The sequence below is a fragment of the Malaclemys terrapin genome, chromosome 23 (genome assembly GCF_027887155.1).
Source record: "Malaclemys terrapin pileata isolate rMalTer1 chromosome 23, rMalTer1.hap1, whole genome shotgun sequence".
Classification (NCBI taxonomy): domain Eukaryota; kingdom Metazoa; phylum Chordata; order Testudines; family Emydidae; genus Malaclemys; species Malaclemys terrapin.
Window position 1 is genome coordinate 18900576 of NC_071527.1, and position 22236 is coordinate 18922811.

The 22236-nt window shown below is 55.0% G+C and overlaps 1 protein-coding gene across 1 annotated transcript; it reads left to right on the forward strand.

The window, feature by feature from the left end:
- The first annotated feature begins 1785 nt into the window (after positions 1-1785).
- RAVER1 (ribonucleoprotein, PTB binding 1) lies at positions 1786-22176 on the forward strand. The gene is made up of 14 exons (XM_054012744.1): positions 1786-2013; positions 5976-6042; positions 7076-7545; positions 8882-9073; positions 10418-10547; positions 11225-11325; positions 15462-15573; positions 16120-16364; positions 16611-16704; positions 17589-17731; positions 17949-18029; positions 19307-19435; positions 20228-20311; positions 20427-22176. Exons 1-14 carry the CDS (start codon positions 1801-1803, stop codon positions 20571-20573), a joined length of 2208 nt encoding a protein of 735 aa, XP_053868719.1. The 5' UTR covers positions 1786-1800; the 3' UTR covers positions 20574-22176.
- The last annotated feature ends 60 nt before the right edge of the window (positions 22177-22236 follow it).

Consider the following 22236-nt stretch of genomic DNA (forward strand, 5'->3'; position numbering starts at 1 on the left):
TTTTCTCCAAATACATAACAGAAATATTGAACACTTCTGCCTTTTCTGGGTTGTTATTGAAAATTCTACAATTTCTGTCTAGTAATAGACCAATACCATGGTTGGGATTCTTTTTGTTCCTAATATATTTAAAAATTACATTATCGATCTGTGAGTCACCTGCTGCAGCAGCTGATTTTAAGTGATAGGTTACGTACCCCAGTTAGTAGTTCTTCAATTTCATGTGTGTTCCTTCAGAATTCTTGGAGGAATACACTCTGGTCCTGCTGACTTATTACTGTTTAATTTATCAATTTGTTCCAAAACCACCTCTAATGACACCTCAACCTGGGCCAGTTCCTCAGATTTGACACCTAAAAAGAATGGCTCAGGTGTGGGGATTTTCTCCACATCCTCTGCCTTGACGATCAATGCAAAGAATTCACTTAGGTTTTCCACACCTGCCTTATCTGTGTTGAGTGCTGCTTTAGCTGTGCGCTCAGCTCCTGCCCTCACTTCCTCGTTGACAGGCTCCTGGGACACTTTGCATTTTTTGACTGTTAGTTTTTGTGTCCTTGGCTCGTTGCTCTTCAAATTCGTTCTGGGCCTCACTAAACTTTTACACTCCACCTGCCGGTTGGTGCCTGTGTTCTCCGCGCTGGGGTCTGACTGCCCCTCGTTAAAGGGGTCTTGTGGGTTTTTTTTTTTTTGGGGGGGGGAGCAGCTCTCACGGGTTTCTGAGGTGGGGGTTGCTGGATTTTTGAACAATCTGCGATTTGTGGTCCTCGGGGCCTGGTGCTGGGGCTTGGTCGCATTTAGCTCCAGGGAAGGCCTGAGGGTCAGCCCTGGGGGGCAGAAAAGGGGGAGGGCTGCCTGTGGGGGAGCAGAAGGGAGGACTGGGGGGGTCAGTGGGGGAGGGGTGGATGTGGGGGGGCTGGCTGCGGTGGGGGTGTCAGTGGGGGAGGGGTGGATGGGGGGCAGAAGGGGGGCTAGCTGTGGGGGGCTGGATAGGGGGTCAGTGGGGGAGGGGTGGCTGTGGGGGGGCTGGCTGTGGTGGTGGGGTCAGTGGGGGAGGGGTGGATGTGGGGGCAGAAGGGGGGCTAGCTGTGGGGGGCTGGATGGGGGGGTCAGTGGGGAGGGGTGGATGTGGGGGGGGCTGGATGGGGGTTACTGGGGGAGGGGTGGATGTGGGGGCTGGATGTGGAGGGGGGGTCAGTGGAGGAGGGGTGGATGTGGGGGCAGAAGGGGGGCTAGCTGGGGGGGGCTGGATGGGGGGGTCCGTGGGGGAGGGGTGGATGTGGGGGGGCTAGCTGTGGTGGGGGGGGTCAGTGGGGGAGGGGTGGGTGTGGGGGCAGTAGGGGGGCTAGCTGGGGGGTCAGTGGGGGAGGGGTGGGTGTGGGGGGGTCAGTGGGGGAGGGGGGGGTCAGTGGGGGGCTAGCTGGGGGGGGTCAGTGGGGGAGGGGTGGATGGGGGTACTCGAGTCACGGGGGGGACTTAGTGACGCAATGGGGGACAGGGGTCACTGGGGGGGCAGCGGGGATCACAGCAGCAGCGAGTCAAGGCTCGCCCTACCCTGGCCAATCAATCGGCGCGATGCTAGTGCTGGTGGGCTCTACCGACCAATGGGAAGCGCGGATGCTAGCGGGTGGTGTCTGCCGCTGGCCAATGAGCAGACGGGATGTTATCCCGCTGGCCAGTGGGCGTGTGGGATGCTGGTGGAGGGGCGGGGTTACGATGGCCCAATAGGGAGGCGGGATATTGGCGCCGCTCTTTTCTGACCGTCTCCCTCTCTATGGTCTCAGGAGGCGGAGGGCTCCCAAGATGGCGGTGGTGTCTGTGTCAGGCGCCGCGTCGGTCCCCAGCCCGGAGCCCCCCGCGCTGGAGCCGGGGCTTGGCCCGGACCGAGTCCCCGAGGAGGAGCTGCCCTCGCTGGACCCGGCCGAGGTGCGGAGCCGCCTGGAGCGGAGCTCGCACCAGTTCCGCAACCGCCGCAAGGTCCTGATCCGGGGGCTGCCCGGGGACGTGACCAACCAGGTACCGGGGGGAGCGAGCGGGGGGGGGGGCGGGGACGTGACCAGCCAGGTACCGGGGGCGGGGGGGCGGCGGGGACGTGACCAACCAGGTACCGGGGGGGGCGGGGACGTGACCAACCAAGTACCGGGGGGGCGGTGGGGGCGTCACCAGCCAGGTTCCGGGGGGGGCGAGCCGGGGGGGCGGGTACCCGGGGACGTGGCCAGCCAAGTATGCGGGGGGGGAGGGGGAGAGGGAGGAAGGAGCCGGACACGTGACTAAACAGGTAACGGAGGCGCGGGGCGGGGGGTGAGTGGGGACCAGGGACTGGAAACGTCACTACCCAGCCCCTGGAGGGGGGAGGCTGAACCAGACTCGGTTGAGCTGGGTGGGAATGTGATCAACCAGGGGATGGGTGAGGATGTGATGGCTGGGGGGAGGGGGGAGCTGGTGAGTTCCAGAGGTGCGTTGATGGGGGAGGCCTGGGCCGCGAGTGTGACCAATCAGGGAAAATTAGGGATTGGCGGGAGACTGTTCGTGGGCTGTAATCATGCAGATGGAGAGGGAGGAGTTGGATTAAGAAGCAGGGGTAGTAACAGCATGAAATAGGTGAAGCTTTATCTTATCCCTAGCTCATGGAACAGCCCCTCAGCTGTAACGGGAGGTCAGGTTGAGGGGTGTGACAAATGTCTCCTTTCCCCAGCCCCTTCTGGTGTCTAGGTCTGATTCCTGACTCCTCACCAGGGTCACCTGGATGTTCATGTGGCCTGCAACTGCTTCCTTGTTGGTTTAAACTATAAAACTTCAGTTGATGTCTCAGGCAGTGATTAGAATCTTTCCTCTAAACAGCTCCTGGATGACGCAGCAGTAGAGTTGAACAGGCCATTGATGCTATTTGCTGATCCCGTGCTGGTTGGCTTGTGTCGCTGTAATCTTTGGTCCCTGGCTGAGACATGAAGTGACACCCTACTCTCTCCACACCCACAAAAATTGGACTTTGTGGCCTCAAAGCACTTTACAAACATCAACTAACCCTCTCAACCCCCAAATTTGCTGCAGGTTGTTTTCCTGTTTTGCAGCTGGGATGCAGAGAGGGGAACTGACTTGCCCAGTGCTCCTGGGAAAGTTAGCCAGCCAGCATTCAAATGCTGAGTCTCTCAGTGTATCAGGTAGCTAAAGGGTTATAATTGTTGCTAAAGTTAAATAGTGCAGGGGCACTCGATTTGGGAGGAGGCACCACCATAGAAATGGATTTTTATACTGCATGTCCAAGTCTGTTTGCTTCTGATCTGGTGGCAGGCTGCCTTTCTGTAGCCCACACTTGTCTCCCCAAATTATACTCGTCTTTTCTTCCTCACTTTATTGGACAAGAAATTAAATCTGTATTGCAGGCTATGCCTGTGTGGTATAGAGTATTTCTTTTTAGACAAGTGTGTTTCTCATAATTTAGTTGCTGTTTAGTTTTGATTAGTTAAACTGACTGACTCCCAAAAACTCTGAAGGAGAAGCGGGTCTCATCTAATCAGACTTATTTTTTTCCAATCCTGATTAGGGAGTAGGAAATCTGATTTTTGCTTCTCAGGTGTTTGTGCAAACAACTAGAGTTCATGAGGTCTCATCACCTGAGTATCTGGTTCAAGTGAACCCTCAAACACCAAGAGAAACGTAGTCAATAGCGCCTTGTTTCATCGTGAAACTGGAGATGTTGCATTACTCAAGGTGCAAACCAGTAAATTTCCACAATCCTCAATCTTTTACTGGAATTGGTCTGAATTTCAAGTTGATGCAAAACCCAGAACTCGGTGAATTTTTACTTTTGCTCCAAAATATAACGCAGCTTTAGTCTTTCGTAGACCATCTCCTGCGTAAGAAGCAACACAGGGCCTTGTGCCATAAAAGCACCTTGCTTTCTTGTCCTCTCTTCAGCATGGCTAATGTTTCTATTCAGCTCCCTGCATGGCCCTTTGGATGAGGCGACCTGGCTGTTAGGAAGGACAATGGGACTTTGCAGGAAATCCTTGTGAACACATTTCTATTGTCGTTCCACAGAATCAGCTCATCAGGCCAGCAGGTAATGGTTTGATCCCATGACCTGCTCTCATTGTTCAGCCGGATCACTTGATTTCCTGATGCTGTCCATTGCCTCCAAAGTGTGGTGGCCTGGCTTTCCAGCAGCATGTGTAATTGGTCTCACAAGAAACGGAGCAAGGAGCAGTCCCTCCCGTTGCATTGGAAGGGGAGTGGACAGTGCTTTTTCTGGAATGTCTCAGGCAGCTTAGGGCTCCTTTGTGAAAGCTGGCGTTGCGCACCCAAGCTTGCTCATCCACTTCTGCGTGTGGGTTTTCTTGAAGGTAGTCACACTCGTGGCTGGAGCAGGGCGCCAGGGGCAGGATTTCTGGGCTTTGTTTCTAGCTCTACCATGGTCTTGCAATGTCATCTAGGGCAAGTTATGTCATCTCTCTCCGTGCTTCCATTTCTCTATCTGTAAAACACCGAGAACCACCTGCTTGTGGGGCGTGGAAGGCTCAAAGTTTATAAGTCACTTGCACTGCTTAGCTGGGAGCTACTAGAGAAGGGCAAAGTCTTGTGCAAAGCATTACATGAACTTGCTGCCTGGGGCAGCTGTAACATGGAGATCTTAACTCACTGGTTTGAAGATGCCTATCTGAAAGGAGAAGTGTGTGTAACTTCAGCGTAGTGCTGTGGCAAAACACCCAATGTTTGTGTTGGCAAATAGGCCTGTTGCTTGGGTTGATGAGATTGTGCCACTCGGATGATACACGTGCTATATCGTTGGAATGGGATGTTTCTCTGAGGCAGACAAAACGTCAATGTTGAGTGCTCACTACACATCAGCCGCAGGGGTGTGACGTTGTATGTTAAAAGGATCGGCATCGGCAGCAGGATTTCTCAGTTTGCATCTTGTTTTCACTTGCTGGGGCGGATTGGGTTTTTTTGTCCCACTAAGTGACTTAGGTCCACTGTAGCAACTCGCTGTACAGCCACTCCTTCCACAACAAAGCCCAGCTCCCAGGCCTGCTCTCTGACTGTGGCCAGCTGGCCTCTGTTCGCCCAGCTGGAGAATTCCACTGCACACGTACCCATTCCAGAGCACTGCCCTTGGGGTGACGTGGGAGTGCGAGCGTTCAATCTAAATACTACAGCAAAGGCACGGATCGCACGCCCCGTGAGCATGCAGCAGTGTCAAACCTGCCTTCCCGTGCTATGAAGATGGAGAAAAGCCTCCTTGATTTGAAAGACCAGTCATTGCTGTAATGGAAACTAATCATGTTTGAGGGGTAACCCTGGGAACCAGGCAGTGCATAGGAGCATCTGAACTCAGACTGAGTGTTATCACTTTTCTAGGGGCTCTACGCTCTTCTAGGGTTGAGATTAGGAGAGGTGTCTCAGGAGGTGAAAATGCCCACCATGCACATTAGATTCAATTTCTTGTGTCCAGACTGAACTCTGGGACTTATAAACCCAAGGACTGAAGTAGCAGCAGCAAGGCCAGATTGTGGCTTTCTGTGGCGCTCCCAATTCAGACTGCCAGCCCCAGGTCTTGCCTTGATCTCTGTTGTCCCATGAAACCAGAGGGAGTTGTTAAAAACCAGTTCTGTGAAAAACTGGCCAGCTGGAGCAGTCTGAGGTATGCTCCGTCGGGCTTGTTTACTCAGGCATGTAACCCAGATCTGCCCAAGTGCAGGTAAGTATTTCTGAGGCAGGAAATGCCCGAGACCTTCAGCTCTTCTGGAATGTGGTTGTGAGAACCAGCCCTGTTTGGTTTTTATAGTCAGCCCTGCTGCTGACGGACTCTGCTCTCCCTGGCTGTGCTGGGGGTACGACCTGCTGCCCTTTCCCACTAGCTAATTAGGGTCCTGGAGAATTCTGCCAGCTTGGGAATGGAGGGCAGGTGATGCTCTTCTTAGGAGGTAATGTCACTTCTCTCCTTGGGAGCTGATTTCTCGTTGACTTTGTTTATGCAGGAGGTTCATGATCTGCTGAGCGACTATGAACTGAAGTACTGCTTTGTGGACAAATACAAAGGGACTGGTGAGTAAGCTTCTGTTGTAGAGAGCAAGTCTCTCACGAAGGGGACGTTCTATTTAAATGTTGACTCTTCTCAGATTGAGACTAATCTATGCCAGGACGTGCAGCCCACCCACAGGGTGCTGTGTGCGAGTGCTAATCTGCCTCAGTAAGCACAGCTTGCCATGTTGTTCTCTGGCCGTGGTGGGACTGTTCTTTGGGTTGGTCTTCCTTCAGTTGTGCACATTGGATCCTATTAGCGAGGGGGCGAACGTCATCTGTCGGGAAACTTGGGCTGTGGGGCTTACAGCCCCACCAGACGCCGCTCATGCAACATGGGGTTGCATTGGTTTATGGAACCCACAGGACTGCTTCTCCTGTGCAGTGCTGACCTGAGGGATTTTCGGTCAAGCCAGCCCCTGACTCTCCTTGCAGACTCGTCAAGGCAGCACTTTGCAGCTGCTCTGCCTCTCGGACACTTGTACAATCTGTGCGGCTAAAGGTTCCCGTGGACAGAAAAGGCTTGTGGGGTTGCATGAGGTGATTGGGCCATTCACCCCAGGCTGTTCACCGTCCGTCCGAGTGTCAAGGCGGAGGTTGGGATGCGAATGGCTTGAGCCTCTTGCTGCCGTTACGTATTGGGCCTTGCTAGCAATCGCTGGATGCTCCCAGTCTCCTCCCTGTGGGACATTAGCCCAGGGAGTTAGGACATGGTGTGCTAGCGTCTGGGCCTGTAGGACACCTGCAGACTGTTAATATTGTTTACAATGTTCCAGTGCTTAGACCAAGACTTCTGCCTTAAGGCTGATAGAAAGCATGAGTGCATGATACAGCACACGCTGTTAGCCGACCGTCTAAGTGACTGACTGCCTCGTGGGGAGTTGAGCCCTTTCTAGTAATCTCGAGCCGTTAAGACTGTCTGTGGCTTTGGATGTGTGGGTGGCCAATGTGGCGTGACTCCGGCGTTGGGGTGGGAATGGCACTGAAGGTGTGATGCGCTAGCCAGGTGCTTGCTGCTGGGCTGCAGGGTTTCTTGTCCTAATGTCTCTGTTTGCAGCGTTTGTCACCTTGCTGAATGGGGAACAGGCCGAGTCGGCCATCCAGAAATTCCACCTGAGCCAGCTGCGGGACAAGGAGATCTCTGTGCAGCTGCAGCCCACCGACGCCCTCCTGTGCATTGCCAACCTCCCCCAGCTCTACACGCAACAGCAGTTTGAGGAGCTGGTTCGGCCTTTTGGAAACCTGGAGCGCTGCTTCTTGGTGTACAGTGAGAAGACGGGCCACTCCAAAGGCTACGGTTTTGTCGAGTACATGAAAAAGGACTCTGCAGCCAGAGCAAAATCCGAGCTGCTGGGCAAACAGCTGGGGATGCGGACCCTGTATGTTCACTGGACCGATGTCAACCAGCTGACCGTAGACCTGGTTCATTCCAAGTGCCTGTGTGTGGGCAAGTTACCCCCTAACTACAGTGACCTGGAGGAGCTGAGACAGGTCTTCTCAGCCGTCTCTGCCCCGACCTTCTGCCAGGTGAGGAGCTCAGCCCAGGGGTGGGTTTCCTTTGTGTTCCTGATGCTGTGTCTGCATGGTGGTGTCGAGACCTGGCCCCGTACAGCACGTAGGATGTGCTGAGGCCTAGTCTGCACTAGAAAAGCCTCGCCAGAGTGGTTATTCTAGCAAAGTCTCTTGGTATAGACCCAGCTTACGCCGGCAAGAGAGCGTTTGCTGGTTCCCTGAAAGAAGTCAGCTAGACCGGCAAAAGCCCCTTTTCTGGTATAACTGCGTCTGCGCTAGGGCTTTTGCTGGAATAAAAAAAGCCATAAAACAATCCCACCCCAGTGGCCATTAGCTGGGGATTGGTCCTGCTCTGAGCAGGGGGTTGGACTAGATACCTCCTGAGGGTCCGTCCAACCCTGAGATTCAATGATTCTATGATTAGTGAGCCAGCCAGATCTTCTCAGTGCAGACCTGGCCTAGATGGAAGATACGGTCTGTACCCCGAACGCCTTAGTGCTGCCTTTGAAGGGCTCCCTGCAGGCTGGCGGGGCCAGTGTCAGTGGGAGAGGTTGGATCTCGCCCTGGGGCGGTTCCTGGCTGGGTAAGCTAGCCAAGGTTAATGAAGGCAGTGAGGTTAGGGGGTTCCCTCCCTAGCTAGGATCTTTCATGTAAAGGTTCAGGCCCTTGCCTTTCACTAGGAAAACAAGAAGTGTAAATTTGCGTGTCTGGGTAAGTCCTGAAAGTGACCTGTGGGGTGTCCCACTGGAAAGTGCCATCTGGCTTCCTGACACCGGTGTGGAAATGACTTGTCCTTGTGCCATCGGGCTAGTGTCTGTTCAGTCCTCTAGAATGTACCTGCTCCCACGTGCTGGGACGCGGCCATCCGGCTCACGGCCTCTAGCTTTCCTTCGAAGAAAGGGAGGGGAAATGATCCGAGGCTCCCTGCGTTAAGGAACAAAAAGATCGTGAAGCTAAATGCTTTGCAGTTAAACCAGTCTGGCGAAGCGTGGCTCTGTGAGGCAGGCGTGGCCTTTAAAGAAGGGGTTTCCAAAGCAGTTGGGTACCCAAATCTCTTTGAAAATCCCACCCAAAACCATGGAGTGGCTGGATGAGGTGGCACCCTCAGACCAGGGCTTTGAGCTCCATTCGAGCCCACCGTAAGGTCCCAATGCCCAGGCCCGAGATCCAGGCGCGTTACGTTTCCAATGGTCTGGATGTGGATTGGAAAAATTCGCAGCCTGAAGGGTCTGAAAGCCCCTGGCCCTGCCAGCCCAGCCAGCACACGGCATCTCTGGCCTTCCTGCGCTAGCAGCCAGCGTCCTGTCCCTATTGTGCTAAGCCTCCTTTTCACTGCCTTGTTTTTGTGCAGCTGGCGTACGGTCAGGATGGCCAGCTGAAAGGCTTTGCAGTCCTGGAGTATGAGTCAGCAGAGATAGCAGAAATGGTCCAGCAGGCCACAGATGGCCTGCCACTCGCTGGGAACCACGTCCGCGTCTCCTTCTGTGCCCCAGGCCCTCCTGGGCGCAGCATGCTGGCCGCCCTGATAGCTGCACAGGCCACGGTAAGGCTCACTTATCCAACCCTGCTCAGGCAAACTGTGCCGTTACCTCCCCCTTCACCCGCAGTCTGTTCACAGCTCTGTCCGGAGACCCCCAGGGGCTGCTCCTTGCACCTTTCCAAGGCCAGAGCTCCAGCCTAGAACAGGCTGTCTTAGTTCACACCTCTGGCACGCTGCCTGTTCCAACAACTCTCTGCCCACAGCGCTTCCTTCTGTCGCCTGTAGCTACAGTTTGTGGGCATCCAGTGTTTGTTACAAGGAGCAATTTGTGTGCAAAGCCAGTGCAGATACTGCTAGCGCTCAGCTGGACTGAAGGAAACAGGACACGAATTAACTTACTGCTAAAGTGGGAGTTACTGTTCACAGCAGGAAAATCTAACACGGCAGTGTTGTCACCTCAGAAGCCGACAGGCTGTTCTGTATGAAGAGCCTTGATGCTCACGTTCCAGGCTCAGATGGGACAAAGCATCCGCCCTGTCTCTCTGCACCTGAGACGTGGACTGTAAAATGTACCGAGCTCTGGAATTTCAGTTCCTTTCTAGCAAGCAGAATGTCCCACCTTCCTTGCGGGCCAGCGTCCTGCAACTTCCATGTTCTAAATACTCACTTCCTATGCAAGTGAAGATACTAAAAGACCCGTGAGGTTTTGCAGAGAGGGGAGGCTGGGTAGTGAAAGCTGTTAGCTCCATGTGATCCAGTTAGGTCACAATCATTACTAGCCCAATTTCTTCCTCAATCTGAAGCCCGGATCCAGCTCTCAAAAAGAGTAGCGTATATTTGCTTTACAACTCCAGCACTGAACTATTCCATCACAAACACCAACCTGACATCCCTGGCCACTCCCGTACCGTTGTTGGTGACCTGGCTTCATGCTGGGGTTAACAACCCTCTTCCGGTGCTCGCCCAAACTCCTGCTGAATGCACAGCTTGCGCTCCCATTGTCAAGTGCAGCTATGTAATTCAGACTCCTCTTAGCTTCCGCTGAGTTCTCCCCTCCCCCACGGGCTCCTTCAAATCACGTTCCAGAACAAATGTCAAACCCTCTTGAGCCAGGTTGACAAAGGTATTTAGGCTCCTGGAGCTGCAGGGAGGGCCGTGGTGGTGGTGGTGGGGTTTTGCCAGGCGAGGCCCCTGATTTCCAGTGGAAAGTCAATGGGATCATGTGCGTAACTCACTCAGGTGCCGAATGGGATTACAATACGCCTATCTGCATCTTTAGGTGCCTCAATACCTGTGTGCTCTGGCAGTGTGTGTACAGCCCTTGGCACGACCCTGCCTGGGGTCTCTGGATGCTGCCATAATGAAATAGGGAGATTCAGACTCTGACATCCGCAACTTTTTTTTAAGGCGCTTAATCGTGGGAAAGGGCTCCTTCCAGAGCCAAATATCCTTCAGATTCTTAACAGCCTGGGGAACCCCGCTTCGATCCAGCTCTTACTCAACCCCCTACTTCACGGAGCCGTTGGTGGAAAACAGGGTAAGAATGAGTAACGGTGGTGCTACAGCCCTGGTGTCCCTGTTGTAGGGAACAGGGCCCATGGGGTACTGCGAGTGCTGCCCAAAGCTCCCCAGACAGCTAGATTCCCTCTGTGCTGACTCTTCTCTAACCGCGGGAGCAGGTGGAGGTTTGTACCCATGGTCACAGTCGCTCTCGAGCTGGGTGACTGCGCTGCTCCTTCATAAGAAGGAAAACGACCGACCGTGGCTGGGAGCAGAGAGCGGGCTCAAGGCTGAGCCTGTTCAGCTAGTCCGTAGCAAGCCCAGGCTTGTAACGCTCTATGGGGCTCCAGAGAGGCTGGCCAGCAGCCAGCATTCTCCTGTTGAGCTAAGTACGCTGCGTAGGAGCCCAGGGGTTTGACACTTCCAGGCTCGTTCCCGTTTCGTCCGGGGCCTGCTCGAATTCTCCACTCTGCTGGCAGCGCTGCCACGGCGCACACGTGACTCCCTGTTTGTATTTGCATGGTGCTAGCCCAGGGATCGTGTCACTTGGGGGAGCCATGCAGAGCAAGGCAGAGGTGGGAACAAGGCATTCTGCCCCGCTGTGGCCAATGCCGTGTTGCTAGAGGGCCTGTGCCACCATCCTCCATGCGAGAGTCGGCCCTGTCCGTGTCTTGGCAGCCAGTACCAAAACGGTCTTTTCCTTTTTCTTCCCAGGAATCCTGGGGGCCCCCCCGTCCATGCCGCTCATGACCAACCCAGCCCTCTCCACAGCTCTTCTTCAGCTAGCTCTGCAGAACCAATCGCAAGCACAGCAGGTACTCGCACAAGACACTCCTGCAAGTCTGCTTCAGACTTAAGAATTTCTGGTGCTTGTCTCTGTATTTCTATTGCTCCCGTCACTCGAGCAATTGAGCACCCCGAGAACACTAGCAAATCTATTCTCACGGCACCCCTAGGAGGTGGGAGGTTGGGGAGCCCAGGCACAAATGGTCTTCCGTGAGTCTGCTGCAGCCAGGCGTAGAACCAAGCTCTTCTGCGGCTGAGCAGTGCGTTAACCACGGGGCTGTCCCTCCTTTCTAGCTACATCCCGCTTCAGGGGAGTGGGGTGAAATCCCCCCCCCCCCATTATAAACAGGCCCTTCTGTGAAGGTAGACGCTGAATAACAGCCAGACTTTCAGAAGTGGCCACTGAATCCAACTGGTTAAAAGACGGAGAACAAAGGGTAGGAGTAAATGGTATATTTTCAGGATGGAGAGGGGTAACTAGTGGTGTTCCCCAAGGGTCGGTCCTAGGACCAATCCTATTCAACTTATTCATAAATGATCTGGAGAAAGGGGTAAACAGTGAGGTGGCAAAGTTTGCGGACGATACTAAACTGCTCAAGACAGTTAAGACCAAAGCAGACTGTGAAGATCTTCAAAAAGATCTCACAAAACTAAGTGATTGGGCAACAAAATGGCAAATGAAATTTAATGTGGATAAATGTAAAGTAATGCACACTGGAAAAAATAACCCGAACTATACGTACAATATGAGGGGGGGCTAATTTAGCTACCACTAATCAGGAAAGAGATCTTGGAGTCATCGTGAGTAGTTCTCTGAAGACGTCCATGCAGTGTGCAGCGGCAGTCAAAAAAGTAAACAGGATGTTAGGAATCATTCAAAAAGGGATAGAGAATAAGATGGAGAATATCTTATTGCCCTTATATAAATCCATGGTACGCCCACATCTTGAATACTGCGTACAGATGTGGTGGTCTCATCTCAAAAAAGGTATACTGGCACTGGAAAAGGTTCAGAAAAGGGCAACTAAAACGATTAGGGGTTTGGAACGGGTCCCATATGAGGAGAGATTAAAGAGGCTAGGAATCTTCAGCTTGGAAAAGAGGAGACTAAGGGAGGATATGATAGAGGTCTATAAAATCATGAGTGACGTGGAGAAAGTGAATAAGGAAAAGTTATTGTATTTGTTCCCATCATACAAGAACTAGGGGCCACCAAATGAAATGAATGGGCAGCAGGTTTAAAACAAATAAAAGGAAGTTCTTCTTCACGCAGCGCACAGTCAACCTGTGGAACTCCTTGCCTGAGGAGGTTGTGAAGGCTAGGACTATAACAGGGTTTAAAAGAGAACTGGATAAATTCATGGAGGTTAAGTCCATTAATGGCTGTTAGCCAGGACGGGTAAGGAATGGTGTCCTTAGCCTCTGTTTGTCAGAGGGTGGAGATAGCTGGCAGGAGAGAGATCACTTGATCATTACCTGTTAGGTTCACTCCCTCTGGGGCACCTGGCATTGGCCACTGTCGGAAGACAGGACACTGGGTTGGATGGACCTTTGGTCTGACCCAGTGTGGCTGTTCTTATGTTGTGTGCCCAGTTTGAGATGCCCTTGGGCCTGACTCTTCCCATAACTCTGGTCAGGTACACAAATCTCTCTCACGCGTGTGCACCTGCACACAGACACACTGAGTGACTTTCCGAAAACGTTGGCCTTGAGCCCTTGCCCGCCAAACCTACAGCTGGAGAACTGAATCCAAACTCTTTGCCATCTCTGTCAGTGGCGCCCTGCACTGCCCCCTTACACTTTCCTGTCTGTTTGCCTCGCTCTCTTTCACCCTCATGAACTGGTTTTGCTCCTAACGGCGTTCCCCACCTCCCCAGAGCGGCTGTTGTCAATCTGAGCATTTGGAGGCTGGCTTAATGCAGACTCTAGCTGTTCTTAGCTAACATCTGCTCCTTTAGCCTCCCTGGTTCATGAAGTGATCTGTCTTTCTGGTCTGTCTGTCTTTGCTTTGCTCTCTGCCCCAGAAGGCATTGCTTGGGAGCTCCCTGTTACTGCAGAACCAGGTGTGGGCGCAGCTGCTGCAGAACAAGGAGAACCAGGCCGTACTCCACGTGAGTGGTAGAGGGCTTCCTGTGTGTGTGTGTGTGTGTGGTGTGGAGACGCAGCGCCAGATGCACCCTCAGGCCTGTTCCGAATTCCACTCGTGCGCTGCCCTTAGGGCTGGGTTGTGACACACGGAGCAAGGAGCGGTGCGTACGCTGCACTGTCCTGGGGGGCAGACACCCCCACCTGTCCCAATTTCTTCTGTCACCTCCTTACTGCTGGTCTAGGGTTCGACCCTCCTGCCATGGAAGTCAGTGGGTGCCTTGCCACTGCACTGCCACAGAAGCAAGCTCCCGGCTGGAGCCAGGGGCCTGTGTAGGGCTGTAAGGGGGTTCTGGGGTGGGCATGTCGCAGGCCATCTCTTTGGGCTCGGTAGTGCCCATCTGAGCGGAGCCCCTCTCTGCCTCATGGGTAAGGCTCAGGTAACTGGGTTTCAGGCAGATGGGCTGCTACCTAAGCAGGGCGTCTGCCGGTGGAAGAGCGTGTGCCAACTAGGCCCCTGACTGCATTCCGTTGCGGCACCGTGAGTTCCGTGTTGTGGAATAAGTGGCACAAGCAGGTCCTGTGGCTGGCAGGTTTGGGCCTCTCAGCGTTGGTTCTGTTGGCCAGTGTTAATGTCTCCGTTTGTTAGTGACACAGGCCTCGGGTGAGGTGAGCTGGCCCCTTGGTTCTAGTGAAGCAAGCGGTCTGGACAGAGGGGAGGGCGCGGTGTGGGACTAGCCTGGTTCTATTTTCAGTGGTTTGTCTGTTTAAAGAGCCATGTCTCCCTGGCGACTCCTCCAGGGAGAGCTTTGAAATGCAAATAGTGCTCTGGAAAGACCAGCCGCGGCTGTGGTGTGCCCCTCTCCGGGGAAAAGAGAGCCAGCGAGTGCTTGCACTGAGCTTACACTAGCAAGTTGTGCTGTGTTGAGATCACTCCATTGCCAGCTGAGCTTCCAGCCCATTCCCTTGGGAAGCGCTAGCTAGAACTGCTCTCTGCAGCAGCACGTTGGGTCCCTGAGCATGCACAGACTGCCAGATCTTCTGTCCTCTCTTCCGTTCCTGGGAAGCTCCAACTTCCCCTCCCGTCTGTAAATGTGCAAAGCCTCCTGTGTCCGACCCCTGCTTACCTGGGAGGGGTGCGCTTGGACTGCGATCGCAGCACCTCCTTAGCACAAGGTTCCCCGGCTGCAACCGGACATCGGGGATTTGGCCCGGCCTCCCCACCCGCTGCTCTTCTGGAATGGCCAGTTCTGCTGGTGAGGGTGACGGGCCGACGTCCTGCCCGTGACCGCGCAGGGCCCGGATTATTTCAGGGCACATCAAGGGGCTTTTCTTGCTGAACCGATAGTGGATGGCAAGCTGCGGTGTAACTGCAGGGCACCACCGGTCCATGTGGACCCTGGTACAGCGCGCTTGGGTCGACTCGGTTTGGAAACAGCCGGCCCAAGGGCTTTAGGGCAGCGGCTCTCAACCTTTCCAACGACCGTCCCCCTTTCAGGAGTCTGTCTTGCGTACCCCCCAAGTTTCACCTCACTACTGGCTTACAAAATCAGACCTAAAAATACCAGTGTTGCAGGCCATGGTGACTGAAAAATGGCTGGCTTCCTCGTTTTTACCATGTAATTCTCAAATAAATCAATTGGAATAAGCCTTGTATTTGCCTTTCAGTGCATAGCACAGAGAGCCGTAGAAACAAGTCACTGTATGAAATTTTAGTGTGTACTGACTTGGCCGGTGCTTTTTATGTAGCTTGCTGTAGAACTAGGCAAATCTCTAGATGTATTGCTGTACCGCTTGGCAGAGCCCTGCGTGCCCCAGGGGTACATGTGCTCCTGGTTGAGAACCGCTGCTCCAGGGAACTCTTCATGTGCACGTGCTAGTGAGTGCGTGGCAGGCTAGTACACTGCAGGTTCTGCCCCCTGCATGAACTGCTCGTGCAGGGCCCAAAGCGGAGTGCACCGTAGGCTTGGGTTGGCTTCTTGCAATGTTCTCACTGCTTGGCTGCACCGCTGGCATTTCATACTAACCGCGTTTTCCGCTGTACCTTCTGCTTGGCCTTTAACCTGCCTCTTGTTTGCAGAAACCCGGGATCTTGGGGGACTCTCCTCTCAGTTCTCTACAGCACGGCACCTTGGGGTTGGCGACCGCCCCGGCTCAGCCCGGAAGCTCGCTGCTGGGAGAACTCGCCTCAGGTAACGCTGTGGGTTTGTGGCACGAGCCGACTGCTCAGGAGTCGAGATTCCTGCAGCATGCGCTGGGTGCTGGGCAGAGCTGCAGCCGCTCGCGTGAGAGCAGCTTCGGTTCTCTGTGCCGTGCCGCATCCCAGACGCTGGGGGTTGCGGTTCCTGCCACCCTGGGCGCTGCCCGTTCACCGTGCCGCCTCGCGCATGGAGAAGTATGGAGAAGCCATGTCACTGGAGATTGCTGTGCTGGCATTGACTCGGGGGTCTAAAGCACTGGCGTGTTGGTCTGCAGATAACCCTGGAGGAGGGCAGAGCCCTTTAGGAAGTCCTGGGGCGTGTTAAGATTTATCGGGTGTTGGTCAGAGCCCTCCGCCCTCTCTGGAGTAGAAGCCGTTGGCGTGGGCCTGCAGAGGAGGCTGCCCAACCCTAGCAGCAGGTGTCTGGGCGCCGAGCTAGCTGTTCTCCGGCTCAGATGCGGGCGTGTGTGGGCGAAGGGGAGGGTGGAAGAGGTTGCTGAGTGACGGTCTGTAAAGCGGTGGCATCTCCTCTCCCCAGGGGGTCCTCTGCCTGCTGACATGACACAGGGGCACGTGAAGTCACCGATCCTGCCTTCGGGGGGCATGCCCCTGGCATCCTTCCCGGGACCAGTGGGGACCGATAGAGAGAACTCGGCAATGGGGCCGCAGGTGTCCCAGCTGACCCCATCTCCTGGGACCCCATCAACCCTGCCGGGCCTCACCACCTCCATCCTGGGATCGGTGATCAGTGGACTTCAGAAACCAAAGCAGATGGAGAACGGGGTAAGAAGAGCAGCTGTGTTCAAAGTCCACCTAGAACAAGCGCTTCCCACTCCCCGTATGCCGCCTGCTCCCCGGTCTGTTCGGTGCATCCTTAAGTCTGTGACGCTTCCAGCCTCTTGTCCCCGGCAAAGCAACGTAGCGGTCGGCAGGAGTCTGAACGGCCTGTGTGTTTTCCTGTCCTCCTGACGCTCCTCCGAGTGGCCTGCCTTGGGGCCGCACTAATCCCCGGGACTCCTTCTCTCCTAGGTCTCGCTGCTGGGAGAGCCGCCCAAAGACTTCAAGATTCCTCTCAACCCTTATTTAAACCTGCACAGCCTTCTTCCTGCAAATAGCCTGGGAGGTGAGCTGGCGGGGGCTGCCCCTTTAAACTGGCAGTAGGAAAAGCATGGGTGTCGTGCAGCATGGCTCTTCAACGAAGTGTTCCCTGAAAGGGGCGGACAAGGCTAGAACTGAACCTGAGCCGGGACCAGAGCAGGGCTGCAGACTAGACCACGTCTCTGCCTGCAAACCTGGGGGGGGGGTAGGGCTAGACTCCTGCTGCTTCAGCTCAATGCCTGTTTGCACATGGGAGAGGGATTGTCACTCAAGCGGTGACGTTAGGAGTCTGCCAACGTGCATCTCCAGTGCTACCACAGGCCAGCCTGGGACCTAGCACTTGGCTTGTTCAGGCAGAGGCCGGTCGGGAGACTCCGTTTGAATGAGGGTGGGGGCAGACGTCGCCTGTTGACCTCCTGCACGGGGTCGCGGGTCCCCACTTGAGAAGCGAAGTCACTTGCCCAGGGGCAGTCGGTGTCAGAGCCAAGAGCAGGAGCAGCCGTTAGTCAGGGCAGCACGGTGGACTCGGGTAGGGCAGAGATCCTGCGGTGTTCGAGCTTAGGGGTTAAACTCCGTGGATGGCAGGCCAGAGGGACAAATGACTTCAGTTTTGCCTTGTGCGCGTTACTGAAGCGAGGTCAGGCTCCGTCTCCAGCGCACTGCTAATGCCCCACGGGGCAACGGTACTGTCTGGGACCGTCCCTCTAGCAGGCATGGGGCATCCTGGGGAAGGGAATCCCGAGGGCTGCGAGTTTCCAAGGAGAGCTGCCTCTCCCTGGGGGCAAAGGGCTGGGCCAAACAGTGCATCTGCGTAATGGGACAACCTGCAGTAATTTCCCTTGAAAGGGAGCCAGAGTAGCTGGGCCCTTGGCTATCTGCCTGGTGCTAATGAGTAACGCTTTTCTGCAGGTGGTGCCAATAAAGCATTTAATCTGAAGGCGGGAGTGCTGGGTAATGTTTCCAATCCCAGAATCCCACAGCCCGCCATGGCCGACCCATCGCTGCCCTCTCCCGGGCTGGCAGGAGACAACTATGCTTTTGACTATCAGCCGGTAAGTACCTTGGGGCAGGACAGAGCATTAGCCCAGACGTCAGCTGGGACGAGTAGAGTCCTCCCGGTATTAAAACAGCAGAGCAGGGAACAGAACCCAGGCGTCCTGCCTGCTCTTCTCCTGTTTTCTCCCTGCCTGGTCAGGCACACCCTTGAGCCACCTGATCTTGTGTTCTGGCCTCTGGAAATGCCTATTGCTCTTTTCTGTCTCCTGGAAGGACTTGGGATCCCGAATGTACGCCCAGTCGAGGGACCACGCTGGGCCCATCCTGGGCGGATTTGGACATAGCAGGCACAAGGTAACTTCTGCTGGTGTTCAGCTAGGAGCTGAGCCATGGGGCTGTTCGGAGTGCAACCGGCTGGGTTCTGAACCCTCCGCTTCCTAGGCTACAATGCACTGGACCGGCAGCTCTGAGAGACTCGGCTCTCCCCAGCCCCTTGCGTGCTCCTTCAGTCTCTGCCTTCCCAGTTCTCCCATTCTTCACCCCTGCAGCTTCTGGGGTTAACGGCCTCTATCTGGGGGTGTGGCCTGCAGCTGTTGGGGCTCCCTGGTTGGCTGGTTTAGGGGTGGGGGAGGAGCCTGCCTGGGTCACTAGAAGTGGCATGCATCAGGTTATGTGGAGTTCTGCCCTGCAGCTCTGTATAGCTTTCTGGCTGCTTCTCCCAGCACCTTTGCCCAGCTGATCGGTACCACAGAGGCACCAGGCAGTTGCCTGTCCCGTGTGTCCATGCCTGCTCATGAGGGTATCGATAACAAGGGCCTGATTTGTGGATCTCCTCAGGGCAAGCTGTCAAGTGCAGAAACCATTCCCAGGCTGGCCCGAAAGTCGGTCATGTGTCTGCTTGCTGCTCAGAGAACAGCTGTCAGCCTTGCCCAGAGCAGGGGACTGTTAGGTCATGTTGGACGGTGTCTTCCAGCCAACACGCTGGAAAGTCCAGTGCAGACGGGACATACCATCTCTGTAGCGGGGTCTAGTTGGAGCCGGCGGGAGGTACCTGCTGCCTTGTCTACATTTGATTTCCAGTGTGTTAGAGCACACTAGCCAATCCCTAGCCTCACACCTTTCTATACTCAGCTAGCCCAGGCCTTCAGGCTCCACGGTCGCATGTTCTTGCTTTTCCACGAGTCCTGTGGGCTTGCTTCAAGCGGGATCCCGCCCAGCAGCCCCCCTTCCCTGAGCAAGAGGGGGTATTGTGTCCTTTGCGCCAAAGAGAATTTGGTCTCATTATGTATGTCTACACTGCAATAAAACCCGTGGCACCGAGTCCGAGTCCAGGTCAATTGACTCAGGCTGCGGGGTGAAAATTGCGGTGTAGACATTTGGGCTGGGGCCCTGGCTCTGAGACCCTCCCCTCAGCGGGGTTTCAGATCCCCAGCCCGAACATCTACGCTAGTTTTCAGTCCTGTAGCCCAAAGCCAAGTCAGTTAACCCAGGCCTGCGGTGGGTCTTGGTTAGACACACCCATTGATCTATTTCCACACTGCAGAGCACGGGGGCACAGCCTGCAGTTCTGCCTCTGGGGGGCTGAACCGAGCCTCGATCCAGCTTGTGACCCGGAGCCACTTCTCTTCCAGATGTCTTCATCTCCTGGATTTGAGCGGAGCAGCTTGGGGCCACCCCTGCCGCCCTTCTACTCAGGATCCCCAACCTCCTACTTCACCAGTGGCCTTCAAGCTGGGCTTAAACAAAGCCACCTGAACAAAGTGAGACATTGCTTCTGCGTGTGCCGGGAAGGGAGTGTCTGGGCCCTCGGCTGCTAAGGGAGCAGACGGGTGTGCGTCAGCTCACTCGCACCCGGGCTTCCGCTAGTTCGGAGACTCAAAGATCCAGCCAGGCGGCTTGGTGATTCCTGGCGGGGAGACCAACCCAGATCCCAACCTGCGGTGGCTCTGCACAACCTGGGTTTTACAGTGGCTGTGGGGTCTTAGCTTTTAATGGAAAAGGCCAGGCCTTCGCCTTGCTCTTCCACTGCCATGAAATGGGGCCGCCTGGCGGATGAGCAAGCCGGCCAGTTGTAAGCTCTCAAGGCAGAGGAGCGGCTCTGAGAGACGCGCTTACTCAGCGACGGCAGAGGTGGAGCGCGAAGATGTGACCTGGAGGCTGGTACCTTCCCTCTGGGGTGAAGGTTCAGCCAGGAGTGATTAGAAATGGCCTGATACTTGAAGCCCGGCCCTTCCTGTAAGACTCACTGGGCCAGCTGCTCTCCCTGGAGGAGAATGGGTACGTTCCCTGCTGTCTCGATGTCGCATTCAGTGCCATCAAATCTGCCACTAGGGTCGCACGCCAGGAGCCGCAGCTGCAGCCCCGTTCCCTAGCGGGAGGGGAGAGCTGGGCAGATGTGTGCGCAGAATGCTAGCCCCCCGAGGTGGGAATAGGTCTCTGCTGGGTCCCTTGAATGGCAGGCGGCTGTGTTGACAGTGGAACTGCAGGGTGCTTGTGGGCCCCACGCAGTGCTGGTAAACAGGGACATCAGCGGCGACTCCTCTCTCTTCCAGGCAGTAGGGATGCCACCTGTGGGCACCGGGGACAATATCCTGGGCTTGGGACCAAACAGCCATCCCCACGGCTCCCACTCCAAGGTGAGTAGCTCTGGGGACGAGGGCAGAGCTTTGCTACCGACCTGCACGCCACCACTGCCCCCTCCCCGGGTGCTTTGCCAGTCCCCTGACGCTAACTTCCCACTGTCTTTTCCAGACTCCGATCGGGGGCCAGAAACGGGCCTTCTCCCACCTGCTGCCATCCCCAGAGCCCAGCCCGGAGGGCGGCTACGTCGGACAGCATTCTCAGGGCCTGGGAGGGCACTATGCAGACTCCTACCTGAAGCGGAAGAGGATATTTTAACCCCCTCCCTGCTGAAGCACTATCATCCCCTCCGCGTGTAAATCTTGTACAAACTTTTTTTTAACGTTAGTCTTGATTTTGAGGTTTTTACGTGTGTGAGAAAGACTTGGCTTCTCTGAGCGGGGTGGGAAGCCCCACAGGCTTCCTGCCGGAGGATGGGCCTTTCCAATTACCCTCCTCTTCCGCCCCCCCTCCCCCCCCGTTCCAGAACCAGCACCTGTCTGCGTCGCAGACAGCCGGAGCAGAGGCAAGCACTCCGAAAACGTACCGTGCGGGGGGAGGACAAAGCTTACCCCCGTGGCCCCTGTTGCTGCTGCTCTCGGTGCCTCTCTGTGGGGCAGAACCTGCTGGAGTCGTGCTGTATTCTGATTGCAGTAACTGGGAACCTACAAACAATCCTGAGAGGACAGTAAGTCCGAGGGAGATGCATGTTCCCTGCCTTAAACTGCTGCTTCAGAGAGAGGAATGTAACTGACTCCAGCAGGTGCCCTCTGCTCACCGTAATGTGAGCTTGGATGTTCTGGTAGCGCAGAGGTGGCGATCTAGGGGGCAGCGATTCGGATACACGTACAGCGTTCTTGTTACGCCGTGGGACTCCAGATCTGCCTGGTTCCTGACCCCACCCTGCTCAAAGCCTTCAGAGCTGCATCTGGGATGCAGCGCTCCCTAGGGGCTTACGCTGAGCTCCAGGTCTCAGGCCCCGCCTGCCTCTCCAAATTCCTGTTCTGTTTTGTTTTTTTAAAACCCTTCAGATGCTGACGTTTTACACTTTAGTTTGGTAATGAGATTTGTAAGTTGCCTTTTTAATTCATGCTTTGGTTTTTATTTCTTTTTTTAACTAGCTAGGAGCAGGAATCTTGGTCCATTGTAAGGTCGCTGAGCCTGGTCATTCCTTTTTTTTTTTTTTAGTTTCTCCCTCCTGGGCATGAACTTTTGTTCTAGAAGTTTCTTTTGGGGTGGGGGGGGTCAAACATTTTCCTTGATTTCTATTTTGCTGAGTCTTGCAGTAGGTGCCAGCTGCAGCGCGGCAAACAGACCTGCTTTTCCTGCAGCCCGGCAGCCTCCGGACACTGTTTCCCAGGAAGCCGATCTGCCTCCCCCCTCCTGTTGACCAAGCTTGGAGGGCGGTTGTGGTTTCGTGATATCCGACACGAGGCCGCCCTTGTGTTTGGTGTGGAACTAGACGTTCAGCCGTTTGCACCCTCTCTCCAGCTGCATTTTTAATATAGCATTAAATGCAGTTGAGCCAATGTGGTAGGATGCTGGCAGCTTTGGGTCTCAAGCCCTGGACGGTGTGTGCTGCTGGAACGGGATGGTTAATGCCTCGGGACCGAGCCGCTAGCCAGCTGAGAGTCGAGCGGGCGGCAGAGCTGCCAAGCAAGCCGGGGTCCTGCTGGCCTCCATGGATAAGCTGTTTTCTCTCGGGGGGGGGGATTTGCAGGTCTGTTTGTATAGAGACTCTCCACCCTCTCTTGATTTGGGGTTTATAAAGTTGCTACCATGTTTCTACTGTAGATGCTGTCTGGCTTGCTGTATTTGTGGGGCTTCCAAGCCCTCGAGAGCTGGACATTGCCTTTCCAAAGTAAAGAGAGATTTATATCGAGCCTTGTCCCCTTTCTATACTTGCTGTAAAAATGTGTCATTTTCTGAACACTTTTGCACC

What these genes read in the sequence shown, in the direction of transcription:
- RAVER1 (XM_054012744.1), top strand. Translation starts at nt 1,801, where the DNA reads ATGGCGGTGGTGTCTGTGTCAGGCGCCGCGTCGGTCCCCAGCCCGGAG. An exon ending in GCTGGGAGAACTCGCCTCAG is followed by an intron (nt 15,574 to 16,119) that starts GTAACGCTGTGG and finishes TCCTCTCCCCAG; the next exon opens with GGGGTCCTCTGCCTGCTGAC. An exon ending in ATGCTTTTGACTATCAGCCG is followed by an intron (nt 17,732 to 17,948) that starts GTAAGTACCTTG and finishes GTCTCCTGGAAG; the next exon opens with GACTTGGGATCCCGAATGTA.